Source organism: Oncorhynchus gorbuscha, linkage group LG10, assembly GCF_021184085.1.
Source record: "Oncorhynchus gorbuscha isolate QuinsamMale2020 ecotype Even-year linkage group LG10, OgorEven_v1.0, whole genome shotgun sequence".
NCBI lineage: Eukaryota > Metazoa > Chordata > Actinopteri > Salmoniformes > Salmonidae > Oncorhynchus > Oncorhynchus gorbuscha.
This window is the reverse complement of record NC_060182.1, coordinates 39736717-39752434: the sequence shown is the minus strand read 5'-3', so window position 1 is coordinate 39752434 and position 15718 is coordinate 39736717. Positions and strand designations below refer to the sequence as shown.

Here is a 15718-nt window from a genome sequence, read left to right as displayed (position 1 = left end):
CATGAGTCAGATAACGAAACAGGGAGATAACCCCCCCACACACACACACACTATCACACACACACTCACACTCACACATATTATTATGGGTCTGTGTTTGTAAGGAGTTTTTGTTTTTCCAGCCTTAACCTCTTCCTCATTAGGCACACTGTGAAATATTTAGTGATGTTGTAGTGGGTTGACCACACTGAACATTTGCATATGGGTCATGGTAATGGTTGTACAAACAGAGGACAGTGGAGAGGGAAAGGACCAGGTAGTGTTATAGAGGAAGGAGGTGACTTGGTGGTTTAGGTTGGGTGGAGGGAAGGGAAGGGAAGGGGAGGCTGGTAGTTTTAGGAGGAAGAGGGGTTAGGGGAGTGACAAGGGCATGGTCATTGGGGTTGGTTAAGAGTTGCGTTGAGAGTTTTTTTGAGAAACGGACTGGGAGAGAGATTGAGAGGGAGGCAGAGAGAGAGAGAGAGAGAGAGAGAGAGAGAGAGAGAGAGAGAGAGAGAGAGATGAAGAAAGGGAGAGAGAGATTGCAGTTGGAGGCTGTGTTGGCAGTATGGGGTTGGTGCCTATAGTCTATGGGGCTGTTTCTGCTGCTCCTTCCTGAAACGTGGCCACCCAAACCTGCCTGCCACCCTGCCTCTCCCCCCCTGCCTGCTAGCTCCCCCTCTCCCTTCCTCCCTGTTCTGCCTACCTGCTCCATCTCTACCTCCCTCCTTGCTCTGCCTGCTCGCTCTCTCTCTCCCTCCCTGCTCTGCCTGCCTGCTCTGCCTGACTGATCCCTCTCTCCCTCCCTCCCTGCTCTGCCTGCCTTCTCCCTCCTTCCCTGCTCTGTCTGCCTGCTCCCTCTCCCTCCCTCCCTGCTCTGCCTGACTGATCCCTCTCTCCCTCCCTCCCTGCTCTGCTCTGCCTGCCTGCTCCCTCCCTCCCTGCTCTGTCTGCCTCTCTCTCTCTCCCTCCCTCCCTGCTCTGTCTGCCTGCTCCCTCCCTCCCTGCTCTGCCTGCCTACTCTCTCCCTGCTCTGTCTGCCTGCTCCCTCACTCCCTCCCTGCTCTGCCTGCCTACTCTCTCCTTGCTCTGTCTGCCTGCTCCCTCTCTGCCTCCCTGCTGCCTCTCTCCCTCTCTGCCTGCCTACTCTCTCCTTGCTCTGTCTGCCTGCTCCCTCTCTGCCTCCCTGCTCTGCCTGCCTACTCTCTCCCTGCTCTGTCTGCCTGCTCCCTCTCTGCCTCCCTGCTCTGCCTGCCTACTCTCTCCCTGCTCTGTCTGCCTTCTCCCTCTCTCCCTCCCTGCTCTGCCTGCCTGCTGCCTCTCTCTCTCTCTCCCTCTCTCCTTTCTCTACCTGATCCCTCTCTTCCTCCCTCCCTGCTCTGCCTGCTCCCTCCCTCCCTCCCTCCCTCCCTCCTTCCCTCCCTGCCTCCCTCCCTCCCTCCCTCCCTGCCTCCCTGGCTCTGCTCTGGGTTCACATGTGGAACAGTTTACTGTAATGGAACTCTAACTTAGTGGTGGTTTGAAGCTGCCTGCAGCAGTAGAGTGTAATTAACTGGCTCTGGTGAAAGAGAAAGAGCCAGAAAGAAAGATAGGAAGGGAGAGAGAAGAGAGGGAGATCAGTGGAAAGAGGGATGTGTGTGTTTTTGCACATGTGTGTAGTGTGTGGAGTTCAAGAGTGCCTCTGTGTTGTTTTTGTTATATGTGTGTGTAACTTTGATGTGAGTATGGAAAATAGTTATGTTTCCTGGGCAGGCAGCCACCCCTCAGTGCCGCCCAGTGCCCACACTCTGTCACTGTGCCCATACTCTGCCTCTCTCTCTCTCTCTCTCTCTCTCTCTCTCTCTCTCTCTCTCTCTCTCTCTCTCTCTCTCTCTCTCTCTCTCTCTCTCTCTCAGCTAGTTCAGCAGCTCAGTTAGTTCAGCAGTTCAGCTCGTTCAGCAGTTCAGGTCGTTCAGCAGTTCAGCCAGTTCAGCAGCTCAGCTAATTCAGCAGTTCAGCATTTCAGCTAGTTCAGCCAGTTCAGCAACTCAGCTAATTCAGCAGTTCAGCTAATTCAGCTAGTCAGCAGTTCAGCTAGTTCAGCAGTTCAGCCAGTTTAGCAGTTCAGCAGTTCAGCATGTTCAGCCAGTTCAGCAGCAGAGCTAGTTCAGCAGTTCAGTTAGTTCAGCTAGTTCACTAGTTCAGCAGCTCAGCTAGTTCAGCATGTTCAGCCAGTTCAGCAGCTCAGCTAGTTCAGCAGCTCAGCTAATTCAGCAGTTCAGCATTTCAGCTAGTTCAGCAGTTCAGCATTTCAGCTAGTTCAGCAGTTCAGCTAGTTAAGCAGTTCAGTTAGTTCAGCAGTTCAGTTTCAGTTAGTTCAGCAGTTCAGCTAGTTCAGCAGTTCAGCTAATTCAGCTAATTCAGCTAGTTCTGCAGTTCAGCAGTTCAGCCAGTTTAGCCAGTTCTGCAGTTCAGCCAGTTCAGCAGTTCAGCCAGCCCAGCAGTTCAGCCAGTCCAGCAGTTCAGCTAGTTCAGCCAATTTAGCCAGTTCAGCAGTTCAGCCAGTTTAGCCAGTTCAGCAGTTCAGCCTGTCCAGCAGTTCAGCCAGTCCAGCAGTTCAGCCAGTCCAGCCAGTTTCAGCCAGTTTAACCAGTTCAGCAGTTCAGTTAGTTCTGCAGTTCAGCGGTTCAGCCAGTTCAGCATTTCAGTTAGGTCTACAGTTCAGCCAGTTCAGCAGTTCAGCCTCAGATCTTTCTTTTTTCCCTCTTTGCTTATTCACAGAATTCCAAGATTTTTCCTCAGTCTCTGTTCCCCCTGATTCACAAACCACGGCCGTTCCAGATAGCAGCCCTGGCTGATTTCCTTGGCTCTGCTGTTTCTCCAAACCACATTTCAAAAACAAGCAGCTGACACCACCCACTCATAAAACCTCTCTGGGGGGGGGACAGAGGTTTGAATGGGACGTGCACGGCGCTGGGCTCAGAGTTAGAGCTAGAGACAGCCAACAGCCGTGTGCTTTTCCAGCGACAAGCTGCGTCTACTGTACTTATGTGCTTCACCTTACCTGGGACTGAGGACAAGTGGGCAATCATGCTGGACTGGTGTTAGCCTAGATGGGTACATTGGGCTGTCTGAAGCAAAAGAGAGATGGAGGGAGTTAGAAATGGAGGTAAAGGACCATCCAGAGAGCTGGAGATGCATGGAACGTGATGGCACTGTGTTTATGGTCTAGACTTCTGGGCTGCCATTCATGAAAACATCAAATGTATTATTAGTGACAATATTCCATTTTCTCCCAGCCTGTATATTCTGGACAGTGGTGGGAAAAGTACTGAATTGTCATGCATGAGTTGAAGTGCAAAGTCAAGTAAATGCTATAAATCAAATTCCTTATGCTAAGCTAACCGTGGTAAATGTATGGTTGAATGGTCCTCCCGACTGGGTACTTTAGCAGCATACAAGAGACGTTCTTTCCGACGTATTTGGGGTCAAAAGAAATCTTGATCGGGTCAGTGGTTCGTGAGTTCTCTGTGAAAAGGGTGTTACATTTAAGCCATAAGCCAAACTCTCAATGTGTTCTATACTTTTGGACAGTGTATTGCTCCCATTCTCTCTGCCAGTGTGATGGATTTGATTTGAATGTAGTCCGGTTTTCTGTGGGTTTTTGTTGGTTGGCATCTTTTTTATTATTATTATTATTTTTGTTATTGCTTTTTTTCGTAGGGTCCTACTACTTTGTATTTGCTGTATTCTGTTGTTTATATATATGTATAAATACAAAAAAATTACAATAAAATGTTGGTCATAAAAATAATAATAATAAATGGCGGTATAGGCATCAGCAGTTAGGCGGGCAACCATTGTTCCTCGCTGTCTTTCTTCCTCTCTCTCTCTCTCTCTCTCTCTCTCTCTCTCTCTCTCTCTCTCTCTCTCTCTCTCTCTCTCTCTCTCTCTCTCTCTCTCTCTCTCTCTCTCTCTCTCTCTCTCTCTCTCTCCCTCTCTCTCTCTCTCTTTCCATTTCTCATGTGTTGGATCCCGTGTCTGGGCCTTTGGTCCTGGGGGATCGAGGCAGAGAGAAAGGCACAGGAGACAGAAAGGCAGGCTGCTGTGCGGGCTAGAGCCAGGGGACCAGGCAGCAGAGAGGCAGAAAGAGAGAGATACAGAGAGGCAGAGAGAGAGAGAGAGAGAGAGCGAAGAGAGGTTGAGAGTTGTGAGACAGAGAGGCAGGCTGCTGTGCGGGGACCAGGCAGCAGAGAGAGAGTTGAGAGACAGAGAGAGAGAGGCTGAGAGAGAGAGGCTAGAGCCAGGGGACCAGGCAGCAGAGAGGCAGAAAGAAAGAGAGAGAGAGAGAGAGAGACAGAGAGGCAGGCTGCTGTGCGGGCTAGAGCCAGGGGACCAGGCAGCAGAGAGGCAGAAAGAGAGAGAGAGAGAGAGAGAGAGAGAGAGAGAGAGAGAGAGAGAGAGAGAGAGAGAGAGAGAGAGAGAGAGAGAGAGAGAGAGAGAGAGAGAGAGAGAGAGAGAGAGAGAGAGAGAGAGAGAGGTTGAGAGTTGTGAGACAGAGAGGCAGGCTGCTGTGCTGGGTTGGCAACATGAACAGAGAGCCTCTTTATTGTGGAGTTCTGCTGATTTAAATCATATGGCATAGCCTGGAATCACTGCAAAAGTCTGGAAGCCTTTCAAAACTGCTGAAACAAGAGCTCCTTCACCCTCCCTCCTTCTCTCCTGCTAACTTTTTTCAAACAACTCTCTTATTTTCTTTTCCTTTCCTCACCCCCGGTTTTCTTGCTTTTCCTTCTTCTACTCTTTTTGACTTTCACAGTCTCTCACATATCCCCCCCCCCACACACACACACACCTCGACGTTTTCAACATAACCTGTGTTCACTATTGTTTTGAAGTTTGCACATACCTCTGAGATGACTGTTTGGAATAAACTATTCATTGTTGCAGATCAGTCCTCAGAGTTTACGTATGTTGAACTGTGCTTGTAGAAAACAAAGAACATTTACTTTCCATTTTGACATTACATCATGTGACAATATTGTAAAAAGTAGTTATTATCAATTTTGTAGAACAAAATAAAAATGGTATGTTTTTTTGTGTCTTCTCCTGATAGGTGCATTCGCATGATCATTCCTAAGAGCAGAAGACCAGAAATCTCCTCGGCCAACCAGAACCTTAGGTCCTCATCCAGCCCAGCGCCCTGATAGGCTACCGGTGGAAGAAGTGGAATTCCCAGTTTGGCATTCCCAATTTTCCTGTCCTCTACCAGGTGGTGTGTGATATTCCCTAGCCCAACGGCCTGAGAGAGGGTCTGTCTTGGATACCACAGGCCTTCTGGGTACTCCTCTCCTCTCCATTACCATGGCTACCAACAGGGAACGGCAGGTGGGTCAGGTGGGTCACATGACAGGGTTCCCACCTGCTGTCTACCCATTTGCCTTCAACTCCATGCGGAACCACTCCTCCTTTGACCTGCTGGCCAATAGCAGCCTGTTTGGGAGATTCAGCACTGACCTCCCTAAAGAGATGGCTGCACTGTGTAAGTGAAGTTACTCAAACATATTGTGTGTGCATGTACATGTGTGTGCCTGTGTGTGTGTGTGTGTGTGTGTGTGTGTGTGTGTGTGTGTGTGTGTGTGTGTGTGTGTGTGTGTGTGTGTGTGTGTGTGTGTGTGTGTGTGTGTGTGTGTCATATTTTGAAACAGAACAGTTTCCATTTTCACTGAACATGTATGCATCTGTTTATAATAATACGAGGGAAGAAAACAATGAAACAGAGAAAGGAGCAGTTCCATAACATTGCGTTGATCGTTTGTTGCCGGTTTGGGGTTTTATGATGGCTGTTGTAGATGATTAGGTGGAGACACAGTCAGAGAGTCCTGGAAGTCAAACCGGCTTCCTTCCCACAAGTCTCAAATAAGAGAGGTGATGTCATCAAATATTGGAAAATGCTCATAAGAGGCTGTGTCTGCTGCCATTCTAAAACTGCAGGTATATATGTGGCCACAGGGGGTGCTGTTGTATATCGGCAGAGACTGAAAGGAGAAAAAAGGGAGGAGAGAAGAAAAAGAGACATTTGTTAGTGATTTATAGCTTTTCTCTGTAGTGGAACACCTTGAACAATTTGAAATGGTGACGGCACAATATAAAGACGTCCATTTAAAACCACTCACATGAGCGTATGGCGTTTCTACAGGTTATAGCTTTTAACGTCAACGCAAAACATATAAGTAAAGAAGTAAACATTGCCCTCAAAAGGTTTCAAAAGCATAAAGACATGTCAAATGTTGTATTAAACAGTGTTTAACCATGTGCACATAGTTGTAGTATGCATACTAGAGGAAACTAAGTAAACAGATAAATATTGGTTGTATTTACAATGTTTGTGCAACGGATCACAAATCTTGCTACTGTAATTCCACATTGCGGCATTTTGCCTAACAGATATGGGAGGTTATCAAAGTTTTATTTGTTTTCAAATTCTATGTGCGTCTGTGTTTTCTGTGGGAAATATGTATCTCTAATATGTACATACCTTTGGCAAGTGCAGCTCAGTTTCCACCACATTTTGTGGGCAGTAGGGACATAGCCTTTCTTCTCTCTCTTTCTTCTCTCCTCTCTAGCCAGGTCTGCCTTCTCAATAGCAAAGCTATGTTCACAGAGTCTGTACATAGTCAAAGATGTCCTTCATTTTGGGTCAGTCACAGTGGTCAGGTATTCTGCTACTGTGTACTCTCTGTTTAGGGCCAGATAGTATTCCAGTTTGCTCAGTTTTTTGGTTGATTCTTTCCAGTGTGCCAAATAGCTATCTTTTTGTTTTCTCATAATTTGGTTGGATCTAATTGTGTTGCTCTCCTGGGGCTCTGTTGGGTCTGTTTGTGAACAGAGCCCCAGAACCAGCTGGCTGATGGGGACTCTTTTGTAGGTTAATCTCTCTATAGGTTAGGGCTTTATTTCTAAAAAAGAAAATGGAAAAGTGGTGTGTGCATATGTATTCACTCCCTTTTCCTACGAAGCCCCTAAATAAGATCTGGTGCAACCTATTACCTTCAGAAGTCACATGATTAGTTAAATAAAGTCCACCTGTGTGCAAGCTAAGTGTCACATAATCTGTCACATGATCTCAGTATATGTATATATACTATTCTGAAAGGCCCCAGAGTCTGCAACACCACTAAGCAAGGGGCACCACCAAGCAAGCGGCACTATGAAGGAGCTCTCTAAACAGGTCAGGGACAAAGTTGTGGATAAGTACTGAACAAGGTTGGGTTATAAAAAAATGTCAGAAATTTTGAACATCCCACGGAGCACCATTCAAGAAAAAAGCAAACACGCTTGGTGTTCGCCAAAAAGCATGTGGGAGACTAACCAAACATATGGAAGAAGGTACTCTGGTCAGATGAAACTAAAATTGAGCTTTTTGGCCATCAAGGAAAAAGCTATGTCTGGTGCAAACCCAACACCTCTCATCCCCCTGAGAACACCATCCCCACAGTGAAGCATGGTGGTGGTGCATCATGCTGTGGGGATGTTTTTCATCGGCAGGGACTGGGACACTGGTCAGCATTGAAGGAACGATGGATGGTGCTAAATACAAAGACATTCTTGAGGGAAACCTGTTTCAGTCTTCAAGAAATTTGAGACTGGGACAGAGGTTCACCTTCCAGCAGGACAATGACCCTAAACATACTGCTAAAACAACACTCGAGTGGTTTAAGGGGAAACATTTAAATGTCTTGGAATGGCCTAATCAAAGCCCAGACCTCAATCCAATTGAGAATCTCTGGTATGACTTAACTTCTTGCGTCGAGCCATCCCGGATCCAGGATCGTGAATACAGCCTCAAGCTCATTACCATAATGCAACGTTAACTATTCATGAAAATCGCAAATGAAATTAAATTAATCTATTTGCTCTCATGCTTAGCCTTTTGTTAACACCACTGTCATCTCAGATTTTCAAAATATGCTTCTCAACCATAGCAAACTAGCATTTAGCGTTTAGCGTTAGCATTTAGCGTTAGCATTTTGCATTAGCATTATGCGTTAGCATTAGCAGGCAACATTTCACAAAAACCAGCAAAAACATTCAATAAATCATTTACCTTTGAAGAACTTCGGATGTTTTCAATGAGGAGACTCTCAGTTAGATAGCAAATGTTCAGTTTTCCTGAAAGATTAGTTGTGCAGGAGAAATCGGTCCGTTTTCTGCGTCATGTTTGGCTACCAAAATGAAACGAAAATTAATTCATCCAAACGCCAAACTTTCTTCCACATTAACTCCATAATATCGTCCGAAACATGGTAAACGTTGTTTAGAATCAATCCTCAAGGTGTTTTTCACATATCTCTTCATGATATATCATTCCTGGAAGTCACCTCTCTATCTCAATCACATGGATGAATGCGAGCAGCTTGGAGATTACGCAACAATTTCAACAAAGGACACTGGGCAGACCCCTGGTAAATGTAGTCTCTTATGGCCAATCTTCCAATGATATGCCTACAAATACGTCACAATGCTGCAGACAACTTGGAGAAACGATAGAAAGGGCAGGCTAATTCATGCCGCTTTCACAGCCATATTAAGGAGACAATGGAAAACAGTGCCTAAAAAATCCTGCTCATTTCCTGTTTGAAGTTGCATCTTGGTTTCCCCTGTAAGATCAGTTCTGAGGCACCCACAGATAATATCTTTGCAGTTTTGAAAACGTCAGAGTGCTTTCTCTCCAAAGCTGGCAATTATATGCATAGTCGAGCATCTTTTTGTGACAAAATATTGCGCTTAAAACGGGCACGTTTTTTTATCCAATAATGAAATAGCGCCCCCCTAGCTTCAACTGGTTAAAGACTGCTGTACACCAGTGGAACCCATCCAACTTGAAGGAGCTGGAGCAGTTTTGCCTTGAAGAATGGGAAAAAATCCTAGTGGCTAGATGTGCCAAGCTTATAGAGACATACCCCAAGAGACTTGCAGCTGTAATTGCTGCAAAAGGTGGTTCTACAAAGTATTGACTTTGAGGAGCTGAATAGTTATGCACACTCAAGTTTTCAGTTTTTTATCTTATTTATTTTTTGTTTCACAATAAAAACAAAATATTTTGCATCTTCAAAGTGGTAGGCATGTTGTGTAAATCAATTTATACAAACCCCTAAAAAAATATTTTAATTCCAGGTTGTAAGGCAACAAAATAGGAAAACTGCCAAGGGGGTGAATACTTTCACAAGCCACTGTAAAATACATATTTTCCAGGATGTTGAAAATGTGTCTTCCGGATGTAGAAAAGGCGTCGGCTCATGCTTACTGGTGTGTAGCCTACCATGTCGGCCACAATGGAATTTTATGAATGCCCATCCATGTGGAAGGCCTACCATTTGTAAAACAGGAAGTTGCGTTGCCTTTATTAGTCCTGATTCCTGTGACTAAATCAATTTGTCCCTATAAGCTCTGAATATCAGCTACCAAACTTTATCAGGAGTTGCCGTGAGCCTATTTGCCTGTACACAGTGGGAATTGCTGAAGTATTTCATTTTTCACTATGATCAAACTTGTCAAAAATGGATGGATACAAACTTCATGACAATGGGGGGAAACTCCTGGACAACAGTTGAGATTGTCCGTTCTGTAGCGTCCATTTGACTTTGACCTGTTTTATTTGATTGAGCGTCATTTAGGTTAGGCTATTTGATCGGAGAAACCTGCATGATGTAAAAAAGTGTCTTTCTCATTCCATTGTAGGCTACAGAAAAGTCCACATACTCTTTCTACCATATCCTGTATCTGCTAGATGATTAATGTTCGATCATTTTTGGGGGGAACGGAACGCTGGTGGAGCGCCACAGCGACGCGCCTCTTCAACAGCACCCTAGAGAGGCGCGCTGGGAATGAAAAAGCAAAATAATTTGCGCACCTTCCTTTGACAAAGTGGCCACTGTTTATCAAAGGGCGGCATCACCTCTCACCTAATCAGCGCTAACCTAAAAAGCTCATTTGCCACTGGTTGAGAGAAATTGTCATTGATTTTAGGTAGAATTATAGGTGGTGTTATGTATTGTTGTTGGAGGTGCGTCTTTGTCTGTTTAGCTCAGAAAATGCCACCCTTGTCAATCCTCTGCCTAATCCTGCCTAATGAGTGGGCCGGCCGTGAGGACATGGAAGAACTGGACATTTTTCAGCTTCCAGGAAATGTACTGTATGCAGATTCTTGCGACATGGGGGCGTGCATTATCATGCTGAAACATGAGGTGATGGCGGCGGATCAATGGCACGACAATGGGCCTCGGGATCTCCTCACGGTATCTCTGTGCATTCAAATTGCCACCGATAAAATGCAATTGTGTGTTCATTGTCCGTAGCTTATGTCCGCCCATACCATAACCCCACCGCCACCATGGGGCACTCTGTTCAAAGTGTTGACCTCAGCAAACCACTCGCCCACACGACGCCATCTGCCCGGTACAATTGAAACCAGGATTCATCCGTTAAGAGCACACTTCGCCAGTGTGCCAGTGGCCATTTCTCAGCTGACGTAGGTTAAGACCCCGAACTGCAGTCAGGTCAAGACCCTGGTGAGGACGACGAGCAGTCAGATAAGCTTCCCTGAGATTCTGGTTTCTGACAGTTTGTGCTGAAATTCTTCGGTTTTGCAAACCCACAGTTTCATCAGCTGTCCAGGTGGCTGGTCTCAGACCATCCCGATAGTGAAGCGGCCGGATGTGAAGGTCCTGGGCTGGCATGGTTACAAGTGGTCTGTGGTTGTGAGGCCGGTTGGACGTACTGCAAAATTATCTAAAACGACGTTGGAGGCAGCTTATGGGCGAGAAATGAACATGACATTCTCTGGCAACAGCTCTGGTGGACATTCCTGCAGTCAGCATGCCAACTGCACACTCCCTCAAAACGTGAGACATCTGTGGCATTGTGTTGTGTGACAAAACTGCACATTTGGCCTTTTATTGTCCCCAGTACAAGGTACACCTGTGTAATGATCAGGTTGTTTAATCATTTTCTTAATATGCCACACCTGTCAAGTGGATGGATTATCTTGGCCAAGGAGAAATGCTCACTAACATGGATCTAAACGAATTGTAGAGAAATAAGGTTTTGTGCGTATAGAACATTTCTGCAATATTTACATGTTGCATTTATATTTTTGTGCAGTGTATACAGTACCAGTAAAAGTATGGACACACCTACTCATTCAAGTTTTTATTTTATTTTCATTTTTGCCTATTTTCTACATTGTAGAATAATAGTGAAGACATCAAAACTATGAAATAACACATATGGAATCATGTAGTAACCAAAAAGTGTTATATTATAAAAAATATGTTGATATTCTTGATATATATATACTTTGATATTCTTCAAAGTAGCCACCCTTTGCCTTGATGACAGCTTTGCACACTCTTGGCAATCTCTCAACCAGTTTCATGAGGTAGTCATCTGGAATGCATTTCAATTAACAGGTCTGCCTTGTTAAAGGTTAATTTGTGGAAGTTCTTTCCTTAATGTGTTTGAGCCAATCAGTTGTGTTATGACAAGGTATGGGTGGTATACAGAAGATAGCCCTTTTTGGTAAAAGACCAAGTCCATATTATGGCAAGAACAGCTCAAATAAGCAAAGAGAAATGACAGTCCATCATTACTTTAAGACATTAAGGTCAGCCAGTATGGAACATTTCAAGAACTTTGAACATTTCTTTAAGCACAGTCGCAAAAACCATCAAGCGCTATAATGAAACTGGCTCTCATGAGGACCGCCACAGGAAAGGAAGACCCAGAGTTACCTCTGCTGCAGAGGATAAGTTCATTAGAGTTAACTACACCTCAGATTGCAGCCCAAATAAATGCTTCACAGAGTTCAAGTAACAGACACATCTCAACATCAACTGTTAAGAGGAGACTGCTTGAATCAGGTCGTCATGGTTGAATTGCTGCAAAGAAACCACTACTAAAGGACACCAATAATAAGAAGAGACCTGCTTTGGCCGAGCAATGAACATTTTAACTGGTGGAAATCTGTCCTTTGGTCTGATGAGTCCAAATTGGAGATTTTTGGTTCCAACCGCCGTGTCTTTGTGCGACACAGAGTTGGTGATCGGATGATCTCTGCATGTGTAGCATGGAGGAGGAGGTGTGATGGTGTGGGGGTGCTTTGCTGGTGACACTGTCTGTGATTTTTGTTTTATTCAAGGCATACTTAACCAACATGGCTACCACAGCGTTCCCGCCGGCGATACGCCATCCCATCTGGTTTGGGGTTAGTGGGGCTATCATTTGTTTTTCAACAGGACAATGACCCAACACACCTCCAGGCTGTGTAAGGGCTATTTGACCAAGAAGCAGAGTGAAGGATCAGATAACCTGGCCTCCACAATCACTCAACCCAATTGATATGGTTTGGGATGAGTTGGACCGCAGAGTGAAGGAAAAGCAGCCAACAAGTGCTCAGTACATGTGTGAACTCTATCAAGACTGTTGGAAAAGCATTCTAGGTGAAGCTGGTTGAGAGAATGCCAAGCGTGTGCAAACCTGTCATCAAGGCAAAGGGTGGCCACTTTGAAGATTCTAAAATATAAAATATATTTTGATTTGTTTAACACTGTTTTGGTTACTACGTGATTCCACATGTATTATTTTATAGTTTTGATGTCTTGATGTCTTCACTATTATTCTGCAATGTAGAAAATAGTTGAATGAGTAGGTGTGTCCAAAACTTTTGACTGGTACTGTATATATTTTTGCAGAATTCTGCATGCAGAGTCTCAGTTGGGTGTTTGTCCGTTTTTGTGATTTTGAGGTTGGTGACTGGACCTCAGACCTCTCAACCTTAGAGAGAAATGGGTTATATCAAAGTTATTGAAATATTTTAGCCATATCCTAATTGGGATGTCGAGTTTTATGTTCCTTTCGATGGCATAGAAATACCTTATTGCCTTGTCACTTATATCATTCACAGCCTTGTGGAAGCTCTCTCTCTCTCTCTCTCTCTCTCTCTCTCTCTCTCTCTCTCTCTCTCTCTCTCTCTCTCTCTCTCACTCTCACTCTCACTCTCACTCTCACTCTCACTCTCTCCCTCTCCCTCCCCTCAGCCCAGCATGCCTGAGCACCTCTCCAGCCTTTCAGATGTCAATCACTACCTCCCCTCCTGCTGCCCACTTAATCCTTAAGGTATTTACAGGGAACCAGAGAGAGAGGAGAGAGAGAGAGAATCCAAAAAGTAGGAGAGTAGAAAGAGAGCACCCGGGGGTAATGTCCTGGTGCGGTGGAATCCAAGAACACACCCTGCTATGAAAACACACACACACACACCTCTCTGTTTCTCTTTCATGTAAAGATTTGAAACACCCCTCTCATGCACTCACTCACACTGAATAAAATCTCCTTCATGTATGAATGCATTTCTCATGGTATCAAGGGCAACACGTTCAATTGTTGTTCATATATGCATGAACCTTAGACTGTTGTCAGGATGTTATTGTACACGAGAATCTGTTCTCATTCATTGACCTTGTTTAATAAATTCAATAAATGGGGTGGGGGATACGCAAATGAGCAGATTAACACTAGGCATAGTATCATGACCGTGGGGTTGAGGGGTTGTAAGGTACATATCTGTGTTGCGGCTTAACTGCGACGGGTTCAAAGGTTAAGTCCGGATCACAGAGTCACAATTAGCTCTAACCCGTGTTTAAACACGGAGATTGGCATTCCTCATTCTTCTCCCCCTCTTCCACAGCCCAGACAGCCAGACATGTTACAAGTTGTTTCACTGACAGCTTTTCTCATACCGTCCTTTTCAAACGTTCGCTTCCGTGGAAAACAAAGGCAGGCGCTCACTTAAACGTTCCAACATTCCCCGGGCACTGTTTTTCCTTTTCTTCTCCCCGAATCCATGCAACTTATTATGTGACTTATTCAGCAAATTTTTACTCCTTAACTTATTTAGGCCTGACATAACAAAGGGGGGTTGAATACTTCCTCACATTATTTTCCTGTCTCGCAGTTCCATGGTTCATTGCCGTGTGAAAGGTGGCCAGGGACACACGCGGTCCCATCCCACTTTCCTTTGTTTTGGTGTGCTGTGTGTGAGAGAATGGAGGAGGGGGAGGGAGACAGAGAGAGAGAGAGGGAGGAGGGAGGGAGGAGGGAGACAGAGGGAGGAGGGGGAGGGAGACAGAGAGAGACAGAGGGAGGAGGGGAGGGAGACAGAGAGAGAGAGAGAGAGAGAGAGAGAGAGAGAGAGAGAGAGAGAGAGAGAGAGAGAGAGAGAGAGAGAGAGAGAGAGAGAGAGAGAGAGAGAGAGAGAGAGAGAGAGAGAGAGAGAGAGAGAGAGAGAGAGAGAGGGAGGAGCGGGAGGGAGGGAGACAGAGAGAGAGAGGGAGGAGGGAGGAGGGGGAGGGAGACAGAGAGAGAGAGGAGGAGGGAGGAGGGGAGGGAGACAGAGAGAGAGGGAGAGAGAGAGAGAGGGAGGAGGGAGGAGGGGCAGAAAGAGAGGATGGAGGGAGGAGGAGGGAGACAGACAGAGAGAGAGAGGCTGGGAGGGAGGAGGGGGATAGAGAGAGAGGATGGGGGGGGGCCGATAGAGAGAGGATGGGAGGGAGGAAGGGGAGGGAGACGGACAGAGAGAGGATGGGAGGGAGGAGGGGTAGGGAGACAGACAGATAGAGAGAGGATGGAGGGGGAGGGGGAGGGAGACAGATCAAATCAAATCAAATCAAATTTTATTTGTCACATACACATGGTTAGCAGATGTTAATGCGAGTGTAGCGAAATGCTTGTGCTTCTAGTTCCGACAATGCAGTGATAACCAACAAGTAATCTAACTAACAATTCCAAAACTACTGTCTTATACACAGTGTAAGGGGATAAGGAACATGTACATAAGGATATATGAATGAGTGATGGTACAGAGCAGCATACAGTAGATGGTATCGAGTACAGTATATACATATGAGATGAGTGTGTAGACAAAGTAAACAAAGTGGCATAGTTAAAGTGGCTAGTGATACATGTGTTACATAAGGATGCAGTCGATGATGTAGAGTACAGTATATACATATGCATATGAGATGAATAATGTAGGGTAAGTAACATTATTACATTACATTTACATTTAAGTCATTTAGCATAAGGTAGCATTGTTTAAAGTGGCTAGTGATATATTTACATCATTTCCCATCAATTCCCATTATTAAAATGGCTGGAGTTGGGTCAGTGTCAATGACAGTGTGTTGGCAGCAGCCACTCAGTGTTAGTGGTGGCTGTTTAACAGTCTGATGGCCTTGAGATAGAAGCTGTTTTTCAGTCTCTCGGTCCCAGCTTTGATGCACCTGTACTGACCTCGCCTTCTGGATGATAGCGGGGTGAACAGGCAGTGGTTCGGGTGGTTGATGTCCTTGATGATCTTTATGGCCTTCCTGTAACAACGGGTGGTGTAGGTGTCCTGGAGGGCAGGTAGTTTGCCCCCGGTGATGCGTTGTGCAGTCCTCACTACCCTCTGGAGAGCCTTACGGTTGAGGGCGGAGCAGTTGCCATACCAGGCGGTGATACAGCCCGCCAGGATGCTCTCGATTGTGCATCTGTAGAAGTTTGTGAGTGCTTTTGGTGACAAGCCGAATTTCTTCAGCCTCCTGAGGTTGAATAGGCGCTGCTGCGCCTTCTTCACGACGCTGTCAGTGTGAGTGGACCAATTCAGTTTGTCTGTGATGTGTATGCCGAGGAACTTAAAACTAGCTACCCTCTCCACTACTGT

The 15718-nt window shown here is 45.6% G+C and overlaps 1 protein-coding gene across 6 annotated transcripts in view; it reads left to right on the top strand.

Moving 5' to 3' along the window:
* LOC124046078 (retinoic acid receptor gamma-A) overlaps positions 1 to 15718 on the top strand; it is a 93064-nt gene that overhangs the window by 20060 nt on the left and 57286 nt on the right. For 5 of the 6 annotated variants that reach the window (XM_046366063.1, XM_046366061.1, XM_046366060.1 and 2 more), the window contains exon 2: positions 5075 to 5500. In XM_046366063.1, the coding sequence (XP_046222019.1) occupies positions 5323 to 5500 (178 nt within the window). In that variant the 5' untranslated portion in view covers positions 5075 to 5322. Of the gene's footprint in view, positions 1 to 2984; positions 3128 to 5074; positions 5501 to 15718 lie in introns of those variants that run through there. The other variant, XM_046366058.1, reaches the window with a different exon arrangement.